This window comes from Seriola aureovittata, chromosome 21, assembly GCF_021018895.1.
Source record: "Seriola aureovittata isolate HTS-2021-v1 ecotype China chromosome 21, ASM2101889v1, whole genome shotgun sequence".
Lineage (NCBI taxonomy): Eukaryota > Metazoa > Chordata > Actinopteri > Carangiformes > Carangidae > Seriola > Seriola aureovittata.
This window is the reverse complement of record NC_079384.1, coordinates 15789987-15817446: the sequence shown is the minus strand read 5'-3', so window position 1 is coordinate 15817446 and position 27460 is coordinate 15789987. Positions and strand designations below refer to the sequence as shown.

Below are 27460 nucleotides of genomic sequence, written 5' to 3'. Positions count from 1 at the left end.
CTCGTATAAAAGTTTGATGGTAATGTAAGAAATACAGTATAAAAGTCCAAATGACAGTGGATGCTCAATTTGAAGGCTACTGAAACTTAATGTGACTTTTTAACTCCAATCATTATACTACTGCTTTTTTTTTTGACAGCAATTCCTGTTTAAATATTCAATTTTTAACATTAAACCCCATAGTCTCTCATACAAAAACACACAGGCTGCATTAATAAGAATCAGGGTAATTAAAGTTCTTTATACAGTGATCATGGCCAAATAGAATTAGCAAGATTTTAAAAATGCATTAAAATGAATTAAGAATTTACTTATAAAATGCTTAGTGGTTACAAAGGATTTAGAGTGAAAGCCGGTTGGCTGTGTCTCTTTCTGCAGGAGCCTCCCTGTCTCTGATGGATAAGGAGGGTCTGACGGCTCTGAGCTGGGCCTGTCTCAAAGGCCATTTGCCTGTCGTCCGCTGCCTGGTGGAGAGTGGAGCCGCCACCGACCACGCAGACAAGAACGGACGCACGCCCCTCGACCTGGCGGCTTTCTACGGCGACTCTGAAGTGGTGAGTGAGGGCTGGGTATTGAACCTCGACTGATTCGTGTCCGTAGCACTCTGCGTTAAAAACAGTTAAGTAATAATCAGACGCTCAGATTAGTGCTCTTCTTTGCTTATTTTTGATCCACTAGTTTCTTACTAGATTTAATCATTTCGCCAGTTTTAATTAGTTTATTTCGTCCTTGTGCGGCAGCTTGTGATTGTGAACCTTGGCCTCTCTTGTTACATGAAAAAAAAAGGTTCTGTAGAAGAACATGTTCGTTTTTCTTCAATGTAATATACAGAAAAAAAATTATTGGTGCTCAAAAACTTGTATGTCAGCTGTTATCTTATTTTTCATCACCTGAGCCTTGAGACAAATTACTAATCTAGTGTTTCATATCATGAGGTCAGCGGAGGAGCGTGATCATTTCCTCGTGTTCTATTGTTATTTGTTCATCTGTTCACCCATCTGTCACCGTCTGCATCTCAGACGTCACTGATTTTGGCAAATGATTTTGGAGAATCCCTTCTGCTTTCGCTGTTTCCATTTTCCGATTGCGCTGAAGCTATTTTAATATGTAATTGCACTGTGTGTTTTCTGTTTTTATGTCTCTGTAAACTTGTGTTTGAAAAGTGCTGTATCAATAGTTTAATATTATATTATTGTTATTATTGTTTCTAAAATCAAAACAGAGTTAACAACAAAATAAAATATACATGTACAGTCCACAGTCTCTAGCTTCAGCTTCTCAGTTGCAAATTCTTGCTTTTTTTTTAGACTTCTGTATTTCATCAAGAAAAGTACAACATTTAACATGCAACATTTGTTGAATATGAGCAGTTATCCAGCTGGCTGCAGACACAGCTATGGGTGTAAGTGAGGCCATTTCTTCTGTGCTGCACATCTGAGTCTGTTTTGATCCCTCTGTTCTTAACAAAGAACCAATTTGGGTTTGAAATATTGTACTTTTCTTTAAGTAATTAAGAAGAAATTCTCACTGGAGTCTGGAGCAGATGAGAAATATCATTCACAGTAGCAGTTCTTGGACTCGGCACCTGGACCAGATAGATATGCACGTGTTTTCACACCGGTTGCTCTCCCTTGACTATTCTCACCACATGCCTTTCCGTCTTTCCAGGTCCAGTTCTTGGTGGACCACGGGGCCATGATAGAGCACGTAGACTACAGCGGGATGCGTCCTCTCGACAGGGCGGTGGGCTGCAGGAACACGTCGGTGGTGGTCGCCCTGCTCAAGAAAGGAGCCAAGATAGGTAAGAGCGGGCTGGCAGACTGAAGAGCCTACTGTTTAGCGCACAAAGGTCCTCTTTTAAACCGCAGCATCGTTGTCCCGTGGCACCATAAATAAAAGGTCATTTGCCTGAGATGCAATTTGAGATTTTGGTTGGAAATGTCATGCGTTGGAGTTTCAAGCATGAGCCGCATGAGAGACTATGAAGGGAGGATCCGACGACGGAAACACACTCCCTTTTTAGTTTGCTCTTCCTGCTGGTCATTATAGAGCACTGTAGCATTTTACTGCAATAAGCCATGGATTCAGGCTCGTGTCTCCATGTAGCTGAAACCACCTCCTACTACTGTATGTCATCCGCCCCGTCCCCCCTCCCCACCCCCCCCCCCCCACTGCCACACCGTGCTGCTTCTCCTCAGCTATTTCTAGCTCTGATGTGTGTTTCTTTTTATTGTACTACTGTTGCCGCTGTGTGGTTTTTGCTCTCTCTCTCTCTCTCTCTCTCTCTCTCTCTCTCTCTCTCTCTCTCTCTCTCTCTGTCATGTTCTCTGTTTGTCTCTATCGCTCATGATATCTCCCTGTTTCTCTCTCAATCACATCCTCTCTGGCTTCTCCTCTGCGGTTGCTCAGAGACAGGTTGTTATTAGCGCTTGCGGTGTTTCTTTTTGGTATCTGTGTTTCCTTTTCTTTTTTTTCTTTTTTTTCTTTTTTTTTTTTTTTTTTGCTGAGGCACTTATCTCCGCTTCTCACTGCTGCTTTTTTTGTGTTCCTTTTCTCACTTTTCCTCCTCCTCCACCACCACCACCACCGCCATCACCTCTCTTTCTCTTTCACCCTCCCGCTGTTTCTCTCTCTCTCTCTCTCTCTCTCTCTCTCTCTCTCTCTCTCTCTCTCTCTCTCTCTCTCTCTCTTTCTTTCCTCTCGCTCCTACGCACTCCCACACCCCTGTTTTCTCTGGCAATTCTGGCCCCCCCTTCCTTCCTCTGCCCTCCCCACTTACACTCCTTTTCCCTCGCTCATGACCTCCTTCCTCCTCACCCTACACCCCCCCCCCCCCCCCCACCTCCCACCCCCCTCTCTTGCCCCTATCCCCCGCCTCTCTCTCCGGCCCCAGGATGTCAGACGCTGCCCAGTCGGCCCCGAGGTAAAGCCAAGGCTGTCGACTTCTCACCCCACCAGGCATTTTGACAGCTCTATCTCCTCTCTCTGTGTTGTCTGTGTCGTCCTAAGTGTCGGCAGGCGAGCTTAGCTACCAAAACCTTCTCAAACTGACAAATAATAACATGCAAAGGTATTAGCACTGACAGTGATGCAGTCGGGATTGCCTAGAGGTAGATGCTAACATTCAAGTGGTTAATGACAAGCATGCCCGGCCTCCAGCCTGTGACGTCGTATCGAGGTGTTGACCTTCCATCCCACAGATGCATGACGGAAGCCCTCAGTAACACTTGCGTGGTAGTGACTTAGCGAGAAAAAAAAATGCATGTCTTTGTAATTCCTTTTGTACCACCGCCACCACAGACTGAGGTGATAAACCACTGTACTGTGCATCGCTCATCCTCCAGACGATTCCTCAGTGTCAGCTAGGCCAGTCAGCAGCATTCCTACCCTCACCACCACCACCACCACCAGCTCAGAGGGACAGCTAACGCCTGCAGAGCTCTGTTATGTCCTTCCTGCTTGCCTCTTTTTGTTTATTGTACCTGCCCCGTGTCTCCTTGTGCAAGACCCCACCCCTTCCTCCTTTTTCATCTCTGTGTGGTGTGTGTACACGTGTCAAGGATTGCGCAGATACACAACATATACACATCAGTTTCAGGGAAGAGATTGTGTTTGATTTTTCAGTCGTAAAACTGTCTCCAGGGACCAAGTATTTTTTTTTTTTTTTTTTTCTTTCCATCTTTAGATACGCAGCTCCCATTTGTTTTTATTGGAAAATTAGTGTTTTCCTGCTTTTCTGCTGCTCTTAATCACATCCCGGAAATAGTCAGTAGCGCAAAGAATTACTGTACTTCTGCACTTCTTGACGAGACAGAAAATGTGTCTCAGTAGAAAGACATGACAGTGTTGTTTATTTATTTAGTTAGTTATTTTTGTACTGTACATCTACACTGGGTTTGCCTGGGCCAAAACATATTTGCAGAAAATAGTTAAAGATAATTTGGGTTGAAAAATTCAAAAGGTGCTCAATCTGCACTCCAATTAGGCCGAGCCTCTGCGGCTCCCAGCAGGATTATAAAAAAAGCCTCATAGTTATTGGCAAATAGTATTTGACCCAGGTCTGATTTCCCATAGCGAGGTCACAGTGTTCTCTGGGTTCCAGAGCAGATTTTTTTTTTTTTTTGTAATCTTTTCTCTAGAGTGGATTGCCTGTCTTTTCTCATCCATCCCCCCCCCATTTTGGCTGTCGTCCTCACCCCTGTTATTATTGTTGTGTGTAGTGTGACTCCCAGTCGCTCCTTCCTTCCTCTTCTGCTTATTACTGTGTGTCTTTTCTCACTGTGTGTTTTCTCTTTTTTTTTTCATCTGCTCCTTCCTGTGTTACCCAGGTCCAGCCACATGGGCCATGGCCACGTCCAAACCCGACATCATGATCATCTTACTAAGCAAACTCATCGAGGAGGGGGACAGCTTCTACAAGGTCAGAGGACCGGCCTCGGATTTCACAATGTGAATTATAGATAATCTGTGAAAAGATAAAACATCGTTTAAATGCATTTTTTTCAGCAAAGATGATGTGATCTGTAAATATGGATAAATATGGATTTCCTTTGGGATCACTTAATATAAATTATATAGGCTGCTATTTTCTGCAGACTAAAATAAAGTAAAATGAACCCTGATTCTGCGGGTATGATTCTAGTATAGAGTATCGGCATTAGACTTTCCCGAGCAAAGCAAATTCTTGAACGAGCTCAGTCTGAAAACAGATGCTAAACGATGCTGAAAGAGTCTCTACGTTTAGCTCTGGTTTATGTTTTTAAGGTTTCAGGTTAGTCTTTAATTTCACTGTGAGTGAAAGGATAACGAGGCGTCTCTCTGTTCGCCCAGCAGAAGGGGAAGGTGAAGGAGGCGGCGCAGCGTTATCAGTATGCACTCAAAAAGTTTCCACGCGAAGGCTTCAGCGAGGACCTCAAGACATTCAGGGAACTCAAAGTATCGCTCTTCCTCAACCTGTCCCGATGTCGGAGGAAAATGAACGTAAGTCGGCGGGCGAGCTAGAAGACTAAAGCGCACTTATGTTAAGATTCACTTTTGCCCATTTTTGAGACAATTATCACATGAAATAACCGAACCGAACAGTATGATGCATTACAAGATGATAAGGATAATGCTGTTGACCACATTTTCCTTTGTGGCCAACGTGTGTTTTGGGTGTCGTTCAGTCGTCGTGTTCTCCTCTGCTCAATCTCTGCAGGACTTTGGGATGGCTGAGGAATTTGCTACGAAGGCACTTGAACTGAAACCAAAATCATATGAAGCGTACTACGCCAGGGCACGCGCCAAGCGTAGCAGCAGGTACGCACTTGTGTCCCCCTACACATCACTAAGTGATTGGCACACATGTTTAAGAACTTCCATGCAGTTGTGAATCTTTTGTTAATTATTATGTTTTGGACAACGACTTTTTTCCCCAGAAGGACAGTAACTATCATTCTCCTATTTCCAGACAATTTCCTGAAGCCTTAGAGGACTTGAATGAAGCCATAAAGCAGTGCCCCAACAACCGAGAGATCCAGCGGCTGCTCCAGAGGGTGGAGGAGGAGTGTCACCAGCTCGACCAGGAGGAGCACCAGCAGCAGGACCTGGAACTGGAGCCTCCTCCCTCCCCTCCTCCTACGCCTCCCCCAGAAGAGGAGGAGTCCCTGTCCCTGTCCATGCCTCTCCCTCCTCCCCCAGAGCCCCGCCTGGAGGACATGGAGCCCGTCCAGGACCTGTTTGAGGATGAGGACTACCTGGAGCAGGAGCTGGAGGCCATGTCTATGGGTCTGCCCCCACCTGAGTCTCTCGCAAATCCCTCCAGCCTTCCCATCATTCAGAGCCCACCGCTCTCCCCCACACATCCAGATCAGATCTATTTAGCTGGGGGTTCGCCCATGGGCCAGCCCTATGAGTATCACCCCACCTCGTCCTCCATGTCCTCTCCAACCCGCGGGACGTACCAGCCCACATCGCCCTCTCTATCCCCAACACATCAGAACTCCCACTACCGACACAGCCCGCCTCACACCTCCCCAGTGCATCAGCCGTCCTACCGCTTCAGCCCGCCTCCCATGGGCACCGGGGGTCAGGGAATGGATCACCAGAGCCCCCCGCCTTCCCCTTTACGTCGAGCTGCTCAATACAGAGCCAGCCCGCCAGTAGAAAGTGTTTGTCTGTACAGGTCCCAGTCTGGGTCGCCTGTGCGCTACCAGACAGAGCAGCTCCCCGGCCGACCCAAATCTCCCCTCTCTAAGATGAGCAGCCAGCGTTCGTTCCAGCTGAGCTCACAGCCCTCATTGTCCTCCCAGCACCACCAAGCCCAAGGCCTTCGTCTTCAGCCTTCTATAGCCCAGATAGTCCGCACAAACCAGCCCAGCAATGTGATGGGCAACAGCAGCTACGGTGGCCAGATGGGCCACTCCATCGGCGGTCGCTACCAAGGGGGTTCAGTGGACGTGGAGAGCCGGCTGGTGTACCAGCCCTCCCTGGATGGACGGTCCATGCCCCAGGTCCAGGCCAGCCTCAGTTCTGGGGCCCTCTGTCAGCACGGCGGCCGAGGAGGGGTTATGGAGTCGGGCCTGTTGAAGGATGAGCTACCCCAGCGCCCCTCCTCTGCCTACCGCGCCAGCAGCGGGGGCCCGGGGGGCATGCGCTACAGCCAGACACCCCAGATCAGCCGCAGCCAGTCAGCTGCCTACTACCCAGTCTCTGAACACGTGCTGGAGCGCGCTAACGCCATGCCACCCTGTCAGCTGGGCTCTCCTGAGATTCCCCATATGGTGAGGCGCCCCGTCAGTGCCAATACTACTGAGATGAAGCAGCATGTGCCCACCCCCAGGCCTCTCATCCATTCTCAGAGCGTAGGCCTTCGATTCTCCCCGTCCAGCAACAACATCTCAACTGGATCCACCTCGAATTTAGCACCGGGTTTCAGGCCTTCCTCTTCCATCCAGCAGATGGAGATCCCCCTGCAGGCCACATACGAGCGCACCTGTGATGACATGTCCCCCATCTCTCCTTCGCAGGGCAGCGGGGGGCTGTATCAGGGCGAGACCACCCGCTCTCGGAACACGCCCTTCATGGGCATCATAGACAAGACGGCGCGGACTCAGCAGTACCTGCATCAGCCCTCGCGGTCCAGGGCCATGACGTCCATGGACTCTGCCATTAGCCCCACCTCGCCCGGCCAGCTGGTCCAGCAAGGCTCCACCTACAGTCCCCCCGCCTCACTGGGAAATATCGCCTACTACAACAAGACCAACAACGCCCAAAATGGACACCTGTTGGAGGAGGACTACTACTCCCAGACCCAGCCCCCTTCACTGGGGAAGCTGGCCAACGGCTCCCGCGGCAGTGGAGACATCCTGGAGAGGGTCAGCCAGGTGCCCACCTACCCGGATGTGAAGGTGGCGAGGACTCTGCCTGTGGCGCAGGCCTACCAGGACAACATGTACCGCCAGCTCTCGCGTGACTCCCGCACCCAAGGCCCCACCTCCCCTATCAAACCAAAGAGACCGTTTGTGGAATCAAATGTGTGATGGCCTGTCTGTGACTGGTTGGTGGGACTGGGCTTGTTAGTGGGAGTAAGAGGAGAAAAAACAGTTAGCTCAACAGCACATGCTGCTGACCTTTGTACATGTGACATGGACAAACTTGTCTTAAAGAACTCACGAGAGACAGATCCAGTCAGAGAGAAAACCACACAGCCGGCATACACACACACACACACTTAGGGTATTAGACATTATCTTATATGAAAAACATAACTAACAGTGAAGCGATTATTTCATTATCATACTCTGCACACAGGTAGGATAACAGGAGGGTCCTAAGTTCTGATCTCACTGAATTAAAGACCAGTGCACTTCCAAAACATTGTGTGGCACAAAGTTCCCACAAGTGAACACAACAGGTGGGACTGTAAGAGTGAAAGTACTAATCATCGGACTCTACTTGTGGACTCTGTATCCATCTTCTGTTCTTTCAAAGTGTGCTCTTAACCAAGGTTGCTAGTAGGCTCTATTCTATGTAATACAATATTATATGTTCAATACTGTACATTGCTCAGAAAATACAAATGGCTCAACAACTCAGTACTTAGAGAAAGATGACAATATTTATAATTAAGTTATATATTGTACATAGAAATAAAAGGAAACATAGTTTGCGTTTGAATTGTATTCTGTTAACCCTGCCTTTGTGTCCCACTGCTAGTCATATGGATGTGGAGAACCGACCAGGGTGAGGAAGGAGGGACACAGACCAACTTTGAATGACATTATTACCTCTTTTGTGTCAAAATAAAAAAAGATTTTGTTGTGGTGTAATGCAAGAGAATGCTTTTTCTGCTGCAGTACGTCCTCAATAATGTAAAATAGGGCTGCAACTAACGATTATTTTCGTTATCCATTAATCTGCTGATTTTTTTTTTTTTCGATCCGTTTTTTGGGGGAGGGGAGTGGAATGTCAGGTATTGATAAAAAAAATATGCCCAGTATAATTTTTACGAGTCCCAAGGCAACATCTCCAAATGTCAACCAACAGTCAGATATTCAGTTTACAATGATATAAAACAGTCAAAGCAGTGACTCCTCAAGCTGGAGAAAAAGTCGGTGAGCTTTTGCTATTCTGCTTGAAAAATGACTGAAATGACTGAAATGATCAGTCGATTGAGCAACAAATGGTTTCAGTTAATAAACACACTTAATAAACAAAATTAAATCCTACCCAGACTGTGCCAGTGTGCACCTTCAAAAGGTCCAAGGCTTTGAACTGGTGTTAAAATGATTGTGTCAAAATGAAAATCCAACATCTCCCTGCATCTATAACTGCATCATTTTCCATTGATTAAAATCATTTTTGAGTCACGTCGCCTCATTGAACCTTCTGAGGTTCAAATACATAAATTATGATTTTCTGTATCTCTGTTAAGTATCATTCCTGTGTCAGACCTCATGAAATGCCTTAGTGTGAAGTTAAACCAGCTGTCAAGGCTGCAAACCTCTAACTTTTACTGACATATTCATCCCCCTCCCTGTCATTAAACATCTTTGAAAACTTGTTTAACTATCTGCTCATATAAACAAGCAAAGCATGAGTTGCTATGGTTTTTTACAAGCTCATTTGATTTTTTTGGATAACTCATACATCTTGTTCTGAGGACAGATTGCTTTATTAGATAAGAAAAAAAAAAAAAAGGCCTTGAGCGCAGTAACTGTGTTTCTAGTGTGAATCTTTGGCCACAGAATGGTTCAATCATCTTTATCTGAATGACTGGTCAAATGATAAATAAAAAAAAAAAAAATCCTGTGGTGGGTGATTTTCATCACGAGTGTCAAAGTTCGCCTCTGTCCCTCCTCAGTACGTAACGACACTGTAAGAGAGAGTAGAAGGTTCAGCACATATGCTAGTGATGGGTTAACATGGATAGTGCTCAGCGACTAAAAGCAAGCAAATGCATACACGACCACTGTTACAGACGTTTTCCCTTTCTCCTGCATTTCTTTTGTGCTGTTTCTTTTTACCCATAATGCATTTTTATTCCGCCACCTCTGCACTAAAAATGCCTGTTAAGTTCTTAACTAAGGGTGCACTTTATGTATTTTACTTACTGTGTTGTTATGATTGTTGAATTTGGAGAAAGTGGGTGTGTGATGGGTCAGACCTCTGGCCAGTGATAACAGACTATCATAGACACTATTATTATTATTATTATTATTATTATTATCATATGATTTACAAAGCAGTGATGAATGACAATATGAAGAGCAAACAATGTTTTTAAACTGGTGAAGATGTATAGACTTTCTAGCACAAGTTGTATATACTGGCTCAGATATTCCACTCCGTCCAGCTCGGGTCCGTTAGTAAAGCAAGTCTGTTTCAAGAGGTCGACCATATTTAAGTATTCATAATAAATAGCCATCAAAACGTCCTCGAACTCCAAATCAGCCAGTCTAATCCACTGGTCCTGCACATGTCATGAAAAGAAGTTGAATCTGCTGCAACAGATAGATACATTTAAAGAAAAAAAAAGAAAAGAAAAAAAAAAAGATGACTGACATTTCAGTACCCAGAAACTCCATATTTGGAGTTTGACTGAGAAAGTGGAATAATGAGAGTATTCAAGTTATTTGTATATGTGCGAAAAGTTACAGACCATTTGTCTGTAACGTTTTATTTTGGTTCTAAATAAAGATTAAAATATCTAAAGAGAGACAGCAGCTCCTCCTGACTGCCTCCTGCTCATCCTCAGTTTCACCTGCTACCAGAGAGTTGCCGTACTTATCTTTACAGAGATGAAGGTATAAACTGTACTATACTTAATTTAAACAAGACTTCTAAGTTGAGGATATCTGAGGGTGTATGGTTTCAAGCTGTCTGTGTATATTAGTTTGCTGTAAATAGTCTGATGCATGTTCTATTCTTTCCATGAGCTCAAGCAGAAACATGTATAGCAGTGTCCTGACTCTGGTGTGTGATACAGTGTTCGGATCAAGATAAGGAGACTGCTATCCCTGAACTATCCTTATCATTTTCCTTAAACCTCGCTAGACAAAAGGGAAAAGGTTCTTTTATTTTATTTTAATGTATTTGCTTGCTGAGCAGAGTTCTCTTGTCTGTAAATGTGAGCTTTCAGATCGCTGTGATAAAAAGTTTAATTAAAAACAATAAAAAGAATGTGTTTTTATCTCATGATAACTGATTGTAATCTGTACAGTCAAACATAATGTATCGGGGGGGAAAAGAACATATTTATAAATGGTTACCAACTGAAACACGCCCTGCATGTCAGTTATTTATTTTACTCATTATGTGCATTTAACATAAATATGTAATTTATTTATTTTGGATGATTTTGGGCCACATAACCACATTTAACACCAGTGTGTCGACACAATAATAAACTTCTATACAATATAATGCAATTCAATGCCTGAGGCCCTGGGCAATTCAACTGCAACAATGACCTTGCAAAAATAGAAAGTATTTATAAAGCTTACATTGTTTTTTTTTTGTGTACTTGGTGGCAACTAAACAAACTGTAAACACAACAATGACATCTCCTTATGAAGTTTTATATGGTGAGCTTGTTAGTAATCAGTTGCCTATTTACACATCTAGCAGACACAGGCCGATATTAGCATTCACTGTCGGTCGTGCTTCTGGTTACCCAACTAATGAGGGAAATATCTGACTTTTTAGCTGCTAAATGCTCCACTATGTTCATCAGCTATAGTCGCTAATTTTCTCTGTCTGCTGTTTCTTGCTGAGCAGGAAGTGCACAGTGAGCTCCTGGAGCTTTTAAACCATCAGCAGCAGCGTGTTGCATCTGAAAACGATGACGTTGACTGTGGTGAGACTGAACCAAAACAGTAAAGTTGTGGGCTGTAAAGAAAAAGAAAAAAAAAGATGCTAAAATGCTCCATAGAGCTGGAGGAAACTGCAGAGTCAGGTGATGATTCCCAGTGGGTTCGTCACAACTGACAACCCCTCACACATTCACGTGGTGATTTGATCCATTGTTAATGCAAAAAGTATTGATCATAGCAGTTTAGATGTTTCAATTAATGGTTTGTTGCATGGTATTGCATTATTATTGTCAAATGTCCATGTAACTGTAAAATCAGACATCTGTTGACCCGAACGTGACCCTAGCATGAACATCAGAGTTTTTAAACTGCTGAATTACACACAGAATGTGAAGTGGTGACATTTTAGCCTTTCCTGGGAAACAATTTCTATAGGGTTTTAGCCCTCAGAAGGTCTTATTGACAGGTTTGTAGGATCAAAACTTGTGATTATGACAAAAACGAAGAGTTCTGGGGTCAACTATTCACACATTTTATTTTTGTTTTGGTCCTCAGACCTACATTAGGATACTTTTTATTTTTTATTTGATATACCTAATCTATAACGGGATGAAAGTCTGGGGACCAAAACATTAAAAATAAAGTGAGTAAAAATTACCTACAGCTAATTTTTGCCTCAAAAAATTCAAGTCATGTCATATTTTTGATGCACAGTACATCAAATCTGCACTTTTCTTGCAAACAACTGTAACACTTACAACACTTATTACTATTACAGTACATACACGTACTGCAAATGAGCAGAAATTAAAAATAAGATACATTCCCCTGATTTAAGGCCTGTGTACTCTCAAAACATTAAGTCACTGACTGAAAAAAAGACAATTGCTGATTGAACATTAAGAGAAAAAAGCAATATGGTGTGACTAACTATAGACTTTACCCGCAACCGTACCAATGGAATACATTACATAGACGTTTAAAGTGTTTACAGGAACTATTCTGTCAGAAGATAGCTATAGTCCTCAGAGGTGTGAAATACACCTGTAGCATGGAGAGAAAACCGTGTCTAGTCCTTCTTCTTTTTTCGTGTGAAAAGGTGAACCAGTCCAGGTACAAGCACCATGACAATCTGAGGCACTATGACGAATTTGACAAAGAAGAGGCCGTAGAAGAGGCCTTGTGGCTGAATCGGGAGTGGCAGGCGATTCACGTGGTAAAGTCCCATGGATGAAATAGCCAGAGATAACGCCCTTGGAGCCCATGGCAGAGAAAAACCTCCAGGCTTCCAGTACTGGGCCAGCCCCAAACCAAGAAGGGCCCCACAATCTCGAGTCAGAGAGGAGAAGGGGGCTGTATCCAAACGAATCCACTCGGAATGGCTGCACCATTTCTTAGCCAAAGTAATAGACCTGTGGAATAGAATATGTCCAGTCATGGCTGGAAAATTCTCTGCAGCTTCATCTGACAGAGATGTTTGTCACTAATATACATGAATATAGTAGAGAGACTCACCAGGAGAGGTCGATTCCCAGCTGCTGTAATCCAGCATGCAGCATCAGAGTACTGAGCAGCAGACCAATGCTGAAGTTGAAGAAGAACAGCAGGGGGCGACCTTCTGGTACTCTGCGGCTCAGGACAATCCCCAGAATGAGGCCTGACCAGAACAATTCAATCGGATCAAATTTGCAATGAAAGATTATACTGAATGTTCTTGAGACATGAGACAATATACATTTTTTTTCACGTGTCACAAGATTTTTCCATAGCATGTATGCAGAAAATACCATCTTTAAGTGTATTAAGCTACAGCGAGAATTGTTGCAAATCAATGATTTTTAAGGTAATTTTGGATTCATATGATTTTTGCATCAGTGTGAAGAAGTACATGTCAGGTATTCAATGGACTAGCCAAAAATAGACAAAACTATCTGGTTATTTTACTGATTTAAGATTTCCAAATTTGTTTTCCAGAAGATGTATTATAATACAATATACTGTATATATCAATACTTTTATGTAAAATGGATTTAATCAATATGGCCCACCCAGACTCCATATTTCAGCTTGCACATGACTCTGTATACAGACCTGTAATGGAGCCAGCAACAACCTGGTGAGGGAAGTGAGCCAGGATGAAGATCCTGGAGATTCCAACTGCCACCAGCATCAACACATAGAACAGGTAGGGAGCAGCTGATAACACCACACTGGAGGCAAGGAGAAAGAGGTTCATCAAACAATAGCTCTGATATTCTCCATTCTTTACCTTCACTTTCAAAGCCAAAACAGCATATGTTTATTTCAAAGGGGGATACCTGTGAGTACGGGAATACAGAAATGATCCCAGTGAGGACACCACAACCCACCACACTGCTGCTGTCACCATTGCATGTCCCGACGGACTTCCTGAGAGACGGACACCAGCTTTATACCTCTGGCTGTACAGTTAAGTAAGTGTACTATCTATGATTGATACATATTGTGTTTTTCTTTGAGGACTTCTCACCTGGTCCGGTTTCACAGGTGGAGGAAAACTGATGAACTTTGGGCTGCTTGTTGACAAATAGACGTGATTCACCTATCCACCAGAATGGTCTTTCTCCAAACAGCATCCTGGTAAGAAAATACATTTACAACACATAACTTACAATAACTTACACGACTGCCACCTACTGTACCAAACTCTGTATCATGACTAAATGTATTGTTTTTACTCTGAATGTTTATTATTGGCCCATATCTCAAAAAAATGATTTCTACAACCAGAGCCTTAACTCTGTTACATTGAGCTTTTTACATCCTATCAGCACACAATCAACATTTTTATTTATTTTTATTATATATTATATTATATTATTATTATTATACTATATTTATTAGTTACAAGTTTCACATTTATCTGACTTATTCATATATATTCTTGCATTAAGAAAAGACAAAATATCTCTTCTTTCTGAAACCTACAGTAACTCTATAAATTCTGACTCTTATAGACTTTTGTATTCTATAATAACCCCATCACTATATTGTATTTATCCTATATTACCTACCAAGATTTCATTATTCCATGTTTCAATCTTGAACATTAAATCCCATCTTTTGACAGAACTTTCCACGAATGCTTTTGAATTCCTCCAGTTAAGACTATATAATTTCTTTATTTTTGTCAGTAACTCTTATTTATCCATATATTTTCACTTAACTTAATTGTATTTTAAATTCCTCTTTGGTTGACATTTGACTTTTCTTAAACATGCTCTATGAATACCATATCATTAATATTTTTCTTAACGCTTTAACTACTTTAGACTAGTTAAATGCACACTCAATCCATTGTATGCTAATAGTAATGGCAGCTATTCATTTGTCTTTCTGAACACTCTCTTCCCTTTTCCTATATCTGGTTCTTAATAAATCCATGAGGAAATGCATGAGAAAATGCCACTACAAACATGATGGTTCCGGGGATGTCTGTTTCTAATCGGACAGTACATAGGGTTGGACTGCGTTTATTGTCCAGGAAGCTGCGACGTCAACAAAATAAATTGTACAATTGTGTCTAACTTCATTGTTGACAATAATTATTGAAAAAAGAATATCTATACATGATATCACAGCTAAGTGACAATGACTCAAGCTTAACGTTAACTAGCAACATGCTAATAAGCTATAGGTAACTAAAGTGTTTGGGGGAGTAAAAGCTACACATTAATGCCATGTTTAAAACATTTTGGCTGCCTTACCATTTAAACACCAAGTTTAACCACTCTGATATAGCTGCTACCCAAAGCACCGCAACTCCAGTTCGTTTGCTGATGAAATAGGTGAAAGGAAAGAGCAGCAGAAAAGCTGCTTTAGGATCTCCAATATGAGTGACAACTAGCCAGAATTTTTCCTGACTCCTCGTCCTCTGTTGAAGAGTTTCAGCCATCCAAATGCCTTGGGTATAAATCGCCTCCATTCCTTCGTCCTCTCCAAATTCACGTACTTATATGTGTAGCATAAAATTAAATGCTGCAATCCTGATTGTTTTGTGTTTGGAGGAGTGCTGCAGCGAAGCATGCAGTACCGCCACATCCCCGGTAGGGAGAGCACCCTGACTGGAGAGCGGGTCTATAGGTTTGAATCAGAGACAAAGCCACAACTTTCCACTTCAATTAATGAAATAACATCACCGTTAATCGACAATTAAAGCATTAGGTAGAATATTTAATGATACAACGTGAGGTAAAAATAGATTAAATTGTAAATGTAAGTCAAATATTTGAATAAATGACCACAACGCGACGTATTTGGACACGCCCATGTTGCGTCACTATACGAAATCACGTAGTTTTACGTAAGGCAGGCGCTCCGGTTTCCTGGCGGAGAAGATGGCGGCTCCTGGACCGGGGGAGTATTTCAGCGTCGGGAGCCATGTCTCTTGCCTCACCTGCTTGGGCCAACGTCTGCAAGGAGAAGTGGTCGCGTTTGACTACCAGTCCAAGATGTTAACTCTGAGTATCCTTTGTTTGTTTCGAGCTGCGGATGGCTAGCTGGCCTGCCTGGCTGCAAGGGCCTGTAGGGTAACCGAAAATATGTCAAATAGTGATCCGCGCAGGCGTAATTGGTGGTAGCTGAGTTACACATCTTTAACCGTTTTAAAATATTTTAATTTGAGAGGTAACTGCCCATACATTTATCATCGGTTGACGATCAAACCGGTGTTGCCGGGTCATTTTAAGGTTCACGTTATCCGCTAGGAAGTGCATGTGTTTTGAATCCACTCATTGTATTGCCAGACCTCAACATGGATCACTATCTGGCAACGGATTCTGTAAGGCATCATGGCTGTGTGCTCTCACAGGCACAAACCGTTGCTAGTTAGCAAGCTAACTGACATTCATCGCTTCTCGTTGTGGTTCGTGAACTTCGATTTCCCTCTCTCAGTTAGTGATGCCAACACTTGGAGATGCTAACGGCTATTTCCAAAAGCTAGGGATGAATGGACACCGTGAATCTTCCACGCTACAATCGAGCTGCCGTTAGCGCGGCTAACGTGCTAAGTTTCGGTCAGCCACACACCGCCGCTGCTAGCTCATTTAACGGCATTAGCATTCACAAGATTATCAACTGAGCTTTCCCCCACGTCTCATCCTATTCTTGCGATATTGTAATTTTTGCGCGACCGTGGAGTGAAATATCAGTTTCATTTCGACGTGATTGGGGTGGCACAGGCATCATGAGTTCATTATAACTAAGGCTAGCTCGCTGGTGAACATGTCTACACCCATTCATGGGGTGTGTGTACTATGAACATCGGTAAGGTGGCACGCTGGATAACCTCATGACTTGCACTGATTTTAAATCATGAGATGAAGTGGGCACGATGTGCGGCGAGGGACCGAATGAATGAAGTTAATACAGTGTGGGGGGTTGACAGTTTTCATCACAGGCCTGGGTGTTTGATTCAACCTTTTGACAGTTAAGTTAATCTAGGAAGGCATGTAAGGAACTTCACAGGCAAATTTAGTTTTAAATAAGCCAAGCCAATGCAATATAAAAGCATGCACTATTATACGATGCCTTCTCTGATGTAGTTAATGATATTTTGCTGAAGATGAAACTAACATAAGACCGTTTTGTACGTTAAATTACACATGACATTGAGAATTTTTACCACTTAGGTCAAACTTTAAGGGCATGCCATCATTGTCATAGCAGATCAAATCCATGTATCTTTTTTTTTTTTTCTTTTTTTTGAAAATTAAATCAGCAAAAAATAAAGAATAGTTGGGAGAATTGATGCCATCAATATGTCACAAATTAGTTTAAGATATGTGGAGAGCCTGTTGTGCAAGAGAAATCTCAATAACAAATGTGATGCGCCGTGTGTGTATTCCTGACAGGGCAGGTGAGGTGAATGCCTGAGGCCCTGGGCTGTCAGTATTTCAGAAAAAAATGATTTTGAGATAAGATGAGCAACATTTTCCTGTATTTTTTTATATATGTTTCTGTATTATATGTTAAGAATTTAGCTGTTTTTTTTTATTGTTTGTTTGTTTGTTTTTTTCATTCAGAATTTTTATCATGGGAAAATGAAGAAGGGCTTCATCCAACAGGAAACCAGGGCAGTTAAAGATCAAGAACTATTAGATCCATTTAATTTATTAATTAGGGACTTCATAAAATAAGCCAGGATTTATTGAGAAGAATGCAAAGTTTGGAAGGCTGCCATTGGGTAATTTACCCAAAAGCCATTTGATTTAGTGGACTTTCCAGCAAAGAAATTCATTCAGAATCACAGACAAAGTGAACACTGCTTTGGTGCTGTGCATATGTGCATAAACTTTACAGAATTTAACGCTTCTAACAAGTGTTCATTCATTCATCCATGCTTACTAGAGGTGGCAGCACTGCCCTTCATAGTCGCATGCTGTAACTGGCACTACCTTTCACTGTCAGTCAGCCACAGTTCTCTGCATCATAGGCCTCTCTGTGCAGGCTAACTAGTGGTGTTCAGGTTCATCAGGGGTCAGCTTTCAATAGTCACTTTGTCTTGTGATGCGTTGTCATGAAGTTGTGTGCCTTGACTTTTCTTTCAAAGAATGTGCTTCCTCCAGCGGTAAGCCAAACCTCAACGACGTCATCCTGATCAACTTAGCCTATGTTTCTGATGTGGACATAATAAATGACCGCACTGAGACTCCACCCCCACTAGCATCACTGAATGTTAGCAAGGTGAGTCCATCAACTTTGTTTCTGTTCTTTACATGTGTTGGTTTGTGCCTCAATTAATGATAATGAGTGATGGGAATGTTAAATTTAAGTCCTAAATAAATCAATGAGTGATACTACAACTGAATGTGAGGTTGAACTTAAACACATGTAACTGGACGCTCGTCATTTAGTCTGAGCTATGACTCAATTCAGAGGTGGATTTCCAAAATGTGTGGCCCACAAAGACTGCTCCTTCAAAGGAGTAGAGGTCAGTGTCGAGCCAGAGTCTCTCCTCAAAATGAGGCGGTCTAGCCAAAACTGATGATGCGCTCAGGTGAAGATTTGTAACCTTAAAGTAAAAAAAAAAAACAGTCAGTTTTTCTCAAACAGCCAGCAGTGTTGGGGCTTGTGACCTCAACGCATGATGGTCAACTCAGAAGTCTATAGGTTAGATTTACATCTTGCCACGCCTTTTCATTGGGCCCAGTTGAAGCACTGTATTTGCTAGTGACGGAGGAATATGTGAATGCAAATTATTTGGTAAATACAAAGATCTCATGTTGTATTTCCTTAATGAGGGTCACCTGAAGGCCCCCCAAAGAAATTTGGCTAACGCCATCGGCTTCTGGTATAATGAAGCTGGGAAAGGATTTGATGGTTACTATACACCCTTCAAATTAGGGCAAGATGAAACTCATTGTATTTTGAGGCTGGAAGTATGGAATTCCAAGGATCCTTCCCCTGAACAACCAAAAAATTCAATCTTTTATATATGCATTGTTTACATTGGTTATGTAGAAGATATTATGGGTAGGTGTAAATAAAGCCCTTTGAGTGAAAGTTCGCTCCCTGGGCTTTTTGATTTGATATTGATCAGTTGATCATGTCCACTTTTAGAGTGTTGCCTATGAAGCCAAAGATTATGAGCAATAATTCCAAGGGTCCTTAAACACAGCACAATAGAGGATTCAAACTGCCATGACTTGTTGTTCTTGCAATTAAAAAATAAGAATCTGTTCCTAGTTGAAAGTTTCCAGTTCCTGGTTTCAGAGATGTTTGATGTTCTATTCATCGCTCCACAGCTTGCCAATCGAGCACGGACAGAAAAGGAGGACAAGCTGTCCCAAGCCTATGCAATCAGTGCTGGGGTTTCTCTGGAGGGCCAACAGCTATTCCAGACTATTCACAAAACGTAAGAACTTCATGTTGTTGTTCAGTCACTGATCAGGTCAGTAGGGTCAAGCAGGAACTTGCTAAGCCAAAGCAAAGTCTTCTACAGTGAGGGTCAAAAGCATCAATATATAATGTCAAACAATTATATGCACTGAGGATGTCACCAAGAAGATAAGATGATGCTGATGTTCCAAGTATTCCAAGGGACCTGTGGGCATTGAAACACAATTCCATGATAGACCCAGGAATATTTACACATGATCCAAAATTTAGTGGATACTAAAAGCATCACAAAGAGCAGCAATACATGTTTTTTTTCTGCCGTTAACAGCTTGTCCTCTCCGCCTGCCTCCAGTAACACATTTCACTCTTGTCTTGGTTAGTAGGAACTGAGTCCTACACCTCAGCTACTGCACCAGTGTCACGTCAGACTAAAACGGAAACAAAATTCAATGGAACACTTGTGGACAAATCTCTTAAAACAAAACAAACAGCTCAGCAGAAACTCACTACTGATTTTTAAAAAGTGAAAGTAGCTGAGAAAATATTTTCCAGTCGGGGAATAACAATGCGTTTTCTCCAAGAGGTCTTGTATACACAGTGTACCCCCCCCCCCCCCCCCATTCCTTTCACCACAAATGTGATGGTGACTTATTTAAGTCCCTAACCTTCCCTCCCATCCCAACAAACAGACAAAATCACAGTCCAGACATCGTTACTTCTCCCGGACATAATATTTTATTGCATTAAAATACTTCTGGTTTTAGGGTGCATTGTGTACTGGATGTAATGAGAAAGCACCAGTTGTTCCTGTGGATGGGTGGCAGTGGAAACAAGACTGTTAACTTGCCTTGTTTCGAGCTGCATTAATCCATCTAGAAAACCTTATTGAGGACACAGTTTAACAAACAGTATTAATACTGCTACTCCCTAAAGTTACTCAACCAGTTGTCAGGTTTTCATTGCAAAGAACTGGTTCTAGACCAGTTTTAACAGATGTATAAGGAAAGTAATACACGGTAAGGAAGAGAAAACTTTTGTCTTGCTTTTTAACGGTTATGTTTTAGACAAGCAGAACATGACTAATTATGTTCCTGCATGTCCTGTGTCGCTGTTTGAAAAAGTTAAAATTAAATTCATGTCACTTTATGTGACGTATTTTATTTTAGTCTCGTATATCAGACTCTATTTTAGCCCGGTATCAGACCGCCATTGGACACCTGAGTGGGTGTTTTCCTACTTTGTGGGACAGGTGCAACTCATTTCTTGTAGGGGAATTGCCATCACAAGTTTTTTGTGCTACTTGCAGGCTCGTGTAAAATCCTGTTTGTTTCCAAAGGCTCTAAATTTTGTTGAAGATTAAACACATCAAGACAAAAAATGGCAGAATTTTGGAATCAGCAATTTCAAATTAATTTGATTTGAATTTGCTTTTTGTTCCCTTTTCCCAATGACCATGTTTAATATAGAATATGAAACCTATCTATTGTTTGACTTAGTTTCACTTTCACACAGTTACCTCACATGACAAACACAGTCACACCCCACGTAACAAATACCGTGAATGCTTAACTAAGCATTTTGACCATATTCATCTATCAACACATTTCACATAATAAATAGTGAGTGGACACTGTGTTTGGAACATCCACCGGTCACAACCTAGTGGTGGAAATTATTTAGCTGAGAAATGGAGACACAAATGTAAAGACAAGCATGATGAAGAGCCAGTGTCAAACCCTTGTTACATTGATGTGCTTCACAAATAAACATCTTGTCATTTACACAACATGATTGTAACTTCTCTTTGCAGCATCAAAGACTGTAAATGGCAGGAGAAGAACATTATTGTGATGGACGACGTCGTAATCTCACCGCCTTACCAGGTTGAGAACTGCAAAGGCAAAGAGGGAAGCGCTTTAAGTCATGTACGCAAAATAGTAAGTATATTTCGTATCTACTATATTTCACTAACTGCATCACAGATGAAGTAGTCCGCAGATGATTTTATTAAGTGTATCTACAAGTGCATTTGGCCACTGCATCAAGTGGCTAAATATAGAAATAGAAAAGGTATCACAACCTCTGTGCCCACGCTTAAAGGCAGAGAAGTTAAATTAAAAGTGTACCACATCATCTGCTGCTGTTCGGAGATTCACGGTCATACCCGCCACCCTAACTCCATTTAACTGAGTTACTCCGCCCTTGCTGTTATATAACAGTACACGCTGTTAGTACAAAGCATTTTTGTGATGTTATCACACATTTCCCAGCATAGCTCCATCCAGCTTCACCTGACGAGGTCTAGTCAAGTTAATGGGAAACACCTGTGCGAGTGTGCAGGGTTGTTAACAGCTCAGTGTGAGACAGGCTTTTTGAATTCGCCCTCTCTGGTGAACAGTTTTTGTTTTTTTCAGGTGTGGAAATGATTGGTGTTGTGTGGATGGGAAACCAAAATAAAGGAAATGCAGTTATAAATTAAATTGATAAAGCAACTAGTTTGTGCAAGATGTTGTCTACCACGTACTGTCACGCTCGAAGGCAGGGAGAAAGCTCTTAGAGAGGCACGTTTATTATCATCTATGACAAATATAAGCATCAAATTCCCACAATTATTTTAGCAAAATTGTTGACGATTAATTTTCTAACTCTTAATCGTTGCAGCTGTTTGAATTTACTGATTTTTACATGAAGTAACCCAAATAAACATAATCAGAATAAGTTTAGTATTATGTGTATATATGTGTGTGTGTGTGTGTGTGTGTGTGTGTGTGTGTGTGTGTGTGTGTGTGTGTGTGTGTGTGTGTATATATATATATATAGTGATTGATTTAAGGCAATTTATAAAACTTTCTAACCTCCTGTATTGCTCTGTGCATAAAGACAACATGAGCTTCAAATTGGCTCCTTGACTGCTGATCTGAATCATGGAGGTTCAGTGAGCACATCCAGGTGGTATAATAGGGAGCTCGTGTGATTCTTGTTTAGAGTTTTGTCAGAACCGATGTTGAAAACTGTCCATAAATTATCGTTTTTTACTCCTACAGGTTGAGAAACATTTTAGAGACGTGGAAAGTCAGAAGTCCATGCAACGTTCACAAGCACAGCAAACACAGAAGGACTCCACTTTATCTTCTTGAGTTGGCAGTGTGGGTCAGCCAGGGAAGGCGACGCGAGTGGTTTTGTTCCCACTGCCAGACTAAGTCGGCATTCCTTGTCCTCAGTCTGAGACCACAAGGAGGAGCGCTGAGGGCCCTGGATCCAGAAGATCAAAATACCATTAAATGAAAAAGACAAAAAAGAAAGAGGAAAGATTAAATCTTAAATTAGACTTTATAAAGAATAATTTAAACATGAACCATAAAGCAACCATAGTTTCCTTAACTAACTTGTCTCATTCTGCCCCCACTCCTCCCCTCCTGTCCCCAAAGCCTTTTTCTTTTTTCCGCCCTTCTTCCTTTGCCTTCAGTTCCATTTCAAAAAGAGAAAACTAGAGCAGTCAGAAAGGCTTGTTAGCTTTATTTTCTGTCATTGTTTCCTTTTTTTGCTGTATCCATGTTCTACTGTCTGTATTTTCTGTATTTTAAACAAAATGTGACTTGAAACGCCACACTTTAAAGGACATTTTCTAAAATAAAAGTAACAAAAATTCTGACTGTAATACTGTAATTTTCAACAACTTTTTGAAGGGGCTCACGGAGAATGGGTTTTAATCCAACAGGTCATGCAAACACATTATTGGTTCCAACCCTGAGATGATATTAACAGGGACATGTTTGACTGGGATTGGGTCATTGAGGTCTGCTTGAAAACGTGACGATCACCATCGTCCTGAACTTAGGGTGACGGATCGTGTCCACGTTTTTGAACAGATCAGGTTTTTATGGGTGACGCTCAGGTTTCTTGTCAGGGATTGTACGGTGGCCTTATTGCAATGCAGCCATGTAATTACAGAGAAACGACGCCATCGCTGTTTCAGTTAATTATTCAAATGTCTTAAGCCTCTGGTTTCTGCAAAGCTGCTCGATACATTTACTGCTGTCCTCTGGGCGACAAAGGGCACTTGACAGTTAATGATTTTAAATTCCTCTTATTAAAACATTTAGTTTATACAGTTTAATGAATACTGCTAATGGAGCTGGACTTGTGTGGAAAATACATCTAGAAAAGCTGTGATTTCTGTGCTTTTTGGGTGGAATTGCAGCTAAATCTCAGGTAGGCTTGTGTGTTTTGATGCTAGATGATTGTTCACTGATAATTAATGTGGTTATCTGCAGACTTAACAGACTTTATTCTTGACTAATCTGAAATATTTGGTCTATAAAATGTAAGAAAATAGTGTAAATGCTGATCCCAATTTCCCAAAGCACAAGTTGACATATTCAAATGTCTTGTTTTGTCCAAGTAACAGTTCAAAACCCCAAAATATTTAGATTATTTTCATAAAGGCAAAAGAAAACATGCATATAATCACATTTAAGAGGCTGTTGGTGGAGAGTTTTGAATTAGAATTATATAAAAGCAGTGATTATTTCAACCCAGTGACCTACATTGCTGCACAGATAACAGTTTGGGAACACATCCTGTGGTTTTCACAGTGTTGAGTGGTGAAGCCTACACTATTGAATTCATGTTGACCTCAAGATGCTCTGATTAAATTTTCAGCTCATAGCAATTACATTGAACAGGCTTTTGCATCATGTAACTACTAATTAAGACCAGTGTCATCTTTACCATTATGGGTAACAACCTGGTTCCCTCAGCAATGAGATTTAGTTATGAAAAAAATCTGATGTGATGTGATGCTGAAATACCAGGATGTAGAAACTACTTTAAAGCAAAAAAAAAAAAAATGTTCATGTTATAAAAGATCAGATGTAAATCCTTAGTTTAGGAAAGGATCCAAACCAGACCAGGTTTGTTCCCCAGATAGGGTAATGTTTTGTGATTATCCGTTAAAGCCCATAATCCCTCTCTAATCAGGAATTCTCAATGTCTGCTCACAGACAATTTACTGGAATGACATCACTATCGCTCCATTCAAACTGGTTCCCCTGGTCCATGCGCATGTATTTGCTGTGGGGGAGACGCATAAAGAGGGTAACTATGCCTTTTAGCAGGAGTGAGCAGACTGCGAAGTAATCAAAAAGATGTTCGCCGGTCGCTGCGCAGAGCTCGGTGCGCTGCCTCTGCTGCTGCTGCTGCTGCTCCTGAACGCAGCGTTGGGCTTCAAACTGTGTCCCAACCCCTGCCTGTGCTACGAATCCTCAGACCTGGTGGACTGCAGGTCTAGCGGGCTGGTCCGGGTCCCTGTTGGTGTCCCCCATGGCACCTGGCTGCTGGACATGAGTGGGAACAAGCTGACAGCGGTACACACCAAATCCTTCATGGGGCTGTGGTCACTCAAGATCCTCCAGATGTCCAACAACAGCATCAGCACTCTGCAGCCGCAGGTACCGAAATATATGTGCATTTTATTTTATTGTGCTTATTTTCTACAGTTTATATTTTTGTTTTAGACCAGCACTGTAAAAGTATTCAGATATTTTACTTTAGTTCAACTCTATTTGTATAGCATCAATCACAAAATACATTATCACTGAGAGTACAGAAGTATTGTGAGCTAAATATTAAAAATAAAGCTATGCATTATGCTTTTTTATTATTATTCAATTATTATTACTGGTGCATTCATGTGTAAGCAGCATTTAATGTTGCAGTTTGTGAAGGAGGAACTGATTTATACTTATATAATAGTTTATATGCTGGTGGTTTAATCTATAAAAATCCACAATATTTTATATTTAAGTTGTAATTTAGTTAATACAAAGTAACCACTAGCTAAAGCAGGGAAATAATGACTATTTTCAATATTGATTAATATTGATCATCTTTTCCATGAATCAGTTTAGTGTTTAGTCTATAGAATGTCAGAAAATAATTTTAAAAAATGTCTGTATATGTTCCCAGAGCCCAATGTTACATCTGCATAGTTCCTATTTTGTCAACAATCCAAAACCAAAGATTTTCTAATTAAAATGACGTAACATAGTGAAAGCAGTAAATCATCACAACTGAGAATCTAGAATGAGCAAACTGTTTGGATTTTTTGTTTCATAAATGACTAAACTACTTTTTTCCCCTTTTTTTTTGTCAACTGACTAATCATTTAATTGTTTCTGCTCTTCTGTTAAATAAATGTAGCGGAGTAAAAGTTCAATATTTGCCTATGAAATGTAGTGAATGATAAAGTAGCATTTAATAGTAATACCTCTAAACTGTCCATAAGTACTGTTCTTTAGTAAATTGTTTACATCCCATCACTGTTTTCAACACACTACTGTAAATGTGCTGGTCTGACTGATGCTTCATTTGACCGTTTTTCTGTGTTCAGTCTCTGTCATCTCTGCAGTTTCTGGAGAGGCTGGACTTGAGTTTTAACCAGCTGCGTTGGATCCCTCAGGACTTCTCTCAGAGTCTGTTTTCCCTCCTGGAGCTCCGGCTTGACCACAACCTGCTGGAGCACCTGGGCCCCGCTTCACTGGGAGAGTTGGAAAACCTGAGGAAGCTGGACCTGAGTCACAACCGCATCCGAGCGATAGATGTCCAGGGTTTCAGCAGCTTGTCTCGACTGAGCCTCCTCAGCCTGGAAGCAAACAGACTGAATGTGCTTTCAGACGGCCTGTTGAACAGGCAGCAAAGCCTGGAGGTGCTGCTGCTTAGCCACAACAACATCTCACTGATCGAGACCGAAGCTCTGGCTCCTTTGTCCGGACTCACTCTGCTGGGTCTTCAGGGAAACCAGCTAGATCGCATCAGGTTCAAGACTTTCCTGCAGCTCCAGACCACCAGCACCGGACTTCAGTTGTCCCTTAACCCCTGGACCTGTGACTGCGAGCTGCAGCGCGTCTTCAGCAAGATCCAGCATGTTCGACACCTGCATGTGGAGGACTACAAAGACATCGTCTGCCACGCTCCTGCTCAGCAAGCCGGGAACTCCCTGGCCTCACTGGACAGCCAGCTGTGCGTGGCCGAGACGGCGTCAGTGCTCGCCATAACCATCACTGTGATGCTCGCTGTGATTGGTGCCCTGGTCAAAGCAGAGCACAACCAAAAGAACAAACAAACTGCAAGTGATGCAGAGTCAGAGAGATAAGTAAAATGATGTGTTTTATTCATGGCCAGGTGTTCTGGGACTGAGGTGTGGCCTGGTATTTGATGTTGTTATGTAATAGCCTGTAGTCAACTACACCACATCATGTTTCATTCTATATTTGGACCCCCTATAAAGCTTTTTTTGTATTTACTATCTTCCATGTCCTGCTACATTTTGTATCAAAAAGGAGGGAAAAAGTGGAGAATACCCCTTAAGAACATTCACAATTGTCTACTTATTTAGTTTTGTAACAATATATCCAGATTATATTGAATTTACATGTATATTTTAAGCAATAGCATGATGATTATCCTCCTCTGTTGCCCCCAAACATTTATTCTGAATATGTGGAAACAGCTTCACTACAAAACAGGCTGTGTAAACTTAAAGTCAGACCCTGAATTTTCATGTCTTCAATTATATGCATGTTGCATGTTACAGCAAAACAGAAGTGACTCTCGGGGATGCGTTCCTGCTTAGAAAGATGACATTTGTCTATATAAATGATTGGTGGATTAATTCCTCCAAACATTTTTGAAATTCTTTCTCTACATCTTTAAAATGTATCTGAGCTACGTCTGTGTGTCCTCTAACCACGCCCTTCTGGCATTCGGAGAACACTTTGTTCTCCATTATCTGATCTTTCTTTTAGGTGCTGACCTTATTAAAGTGTGAGAGCTGAACCTCGCACTGCATGTTAACCTATAACATTTTCAGCACTTGGCTGCAAAATAGTAACCAGTGACGTAATTGGTCGCATCATAGTTTCCTCAGTACTTATTTCTGATGTGGCCACTTTATTAATACAACAATGGTCAAAAACCAAACTTATGTAGCCATCCTCAGACAGCAAACAGAAATAAATACTTCAACAGTCCTACTATAAACACAACCTTAGTTACAGTAGGATTTACCGTGTTCAGTTTTTGTTGAACCTGTTTTAAAGAGGCGTGTTTGGAGGATGTTTGTGTCGCTGTTGTATCTTGTGTTTTTGTCCACATTAGTCAGTCTGCATTAGTTTTAGCTAGATGTACTTATAATAATGTGTATAATCAGACTTTTTATGTCAAACTTTGAATAGTCTCCCTTGGACATTTTCTTTATGCTGAGATACATGTAATAGATAAAGGTAAAA

At 41.7% G+C, this 27460-nt stretch overlaps 4 protein-coding genes across 19 annotated transcripts in view; 3 read left to right on the top strand and 1 right to left on the bottom strand.

The window, feature by feature from the left end:
- Window positions 1-10672, top strand: part of tanc2b (tetratricopeptide repeat, ankyrin repeat and coiled-coil containing 2b) — a 144207-nt gene extending 133535 nt beyond the window's left edge. For 14 of the 16 annotated variants that reach the window (XM_056365634.1, XM_056365632.1, XM_056365630.1 and 11 more), the window contains 7 exons: window positions 379-554; window positions 1669-1801; window positions 2894-2923; window positions 4329-4420; window positions 4834-4980; window positions 5198-5298; window positions 5450-10672. In XM_056365634.1, the coding sequence (XP_056221609.1) occupies window positions 379-554; window positions 1669-1801; window positions 2894-2923; window positions 4329-4420; window positions 4834-4980; window positions 5198-5298; window positions 5450-7520 (2750 nt within the window). In that variant the 3' untranslated portion in view covers window positions 7521-10672. The remainder of the gene's footprint in view (window positions 1-378; window positions 555-1668; window positions 1802-2893; window positions 2924-4328; window positions 4421-4833; window positions 4981-5197; window positions 5299-5449) is intronic. The other 2 variants (XM_056365631.1, XM_056365633.1) reach the window with 1 other exon arrangement.
- A 1138-nt stretch (window positions 10673-11810) lies between these two features.
- Window positions 11811-15382, bottom strand: g6pc3 (glucose-6-phosphatase catalytic subunit 3). The gene is made up of 6 exons (XM_056365646.1): window positions 15041-15382; window positions 13804-13910; window positions 13613-13703; window positions 13386-13504; window positions 12810-12951; window positions 11811-12706 (listed from the first exon to the last, which is right to left on the bottom strand). The coding sequence occupies exons 1-6, from the start codon at window positions 15256-15258 to the stop codon at window positions 12364-12366; spliced, it is 1020 nt and encodes a 339-aa protein (XP_056221621.1). The 5' UTR covers window positions 15259-15382; the 3' UTR covers window positions 11811-12363.
- Window positions 15383-15638: 256 nt separating this feature from the next.
- lsm12b (LSM12 homolog b) lies at window positions 15639-22821 on the top strand. The gene is made up of 5 exons (XM_056365648.1): window positions 15639-15797; window positions 17884-18017; window positions 19079-19188; window positions 20983-21109; window positions 22217-22821. The coding sequence occupies exons 1-5, from the start codon at window positions 15671-15673 to the stop codon at window positions 22307-22309; spliced, it is 591 nt and encodes a 196-aa protein (XP_056221623.1). The 5' UTR covers window positions 15639-15670; the 3' UTR covers window positions 22310-22821.
- A 141-nt stretch (window positions 22822-22962) lies between these two features.
- On the top strand, window positions 22963-27333 carry LOC130162098 (insulin-like growth factor-binding protein complex acid labile subunit). The gene is made up of 2 exons (XM_056365645.1): window positions 22963-24622; window positions 25564-27333. The coding sequence occupies exons 1-2, from the start codon at window positions 24320-24322 to the stop codon at window positions 26323-26325; spliced, it is 1065 nt and encodes a 354-aa protein (XP_056221620.1). The 5' UTR covers window positions 22963-24319; the 3' UTR covers window positions 26326-27333.
- The last annotated feature ends 127 nt before the right edge of the window (window positions 27334-27460 follow it).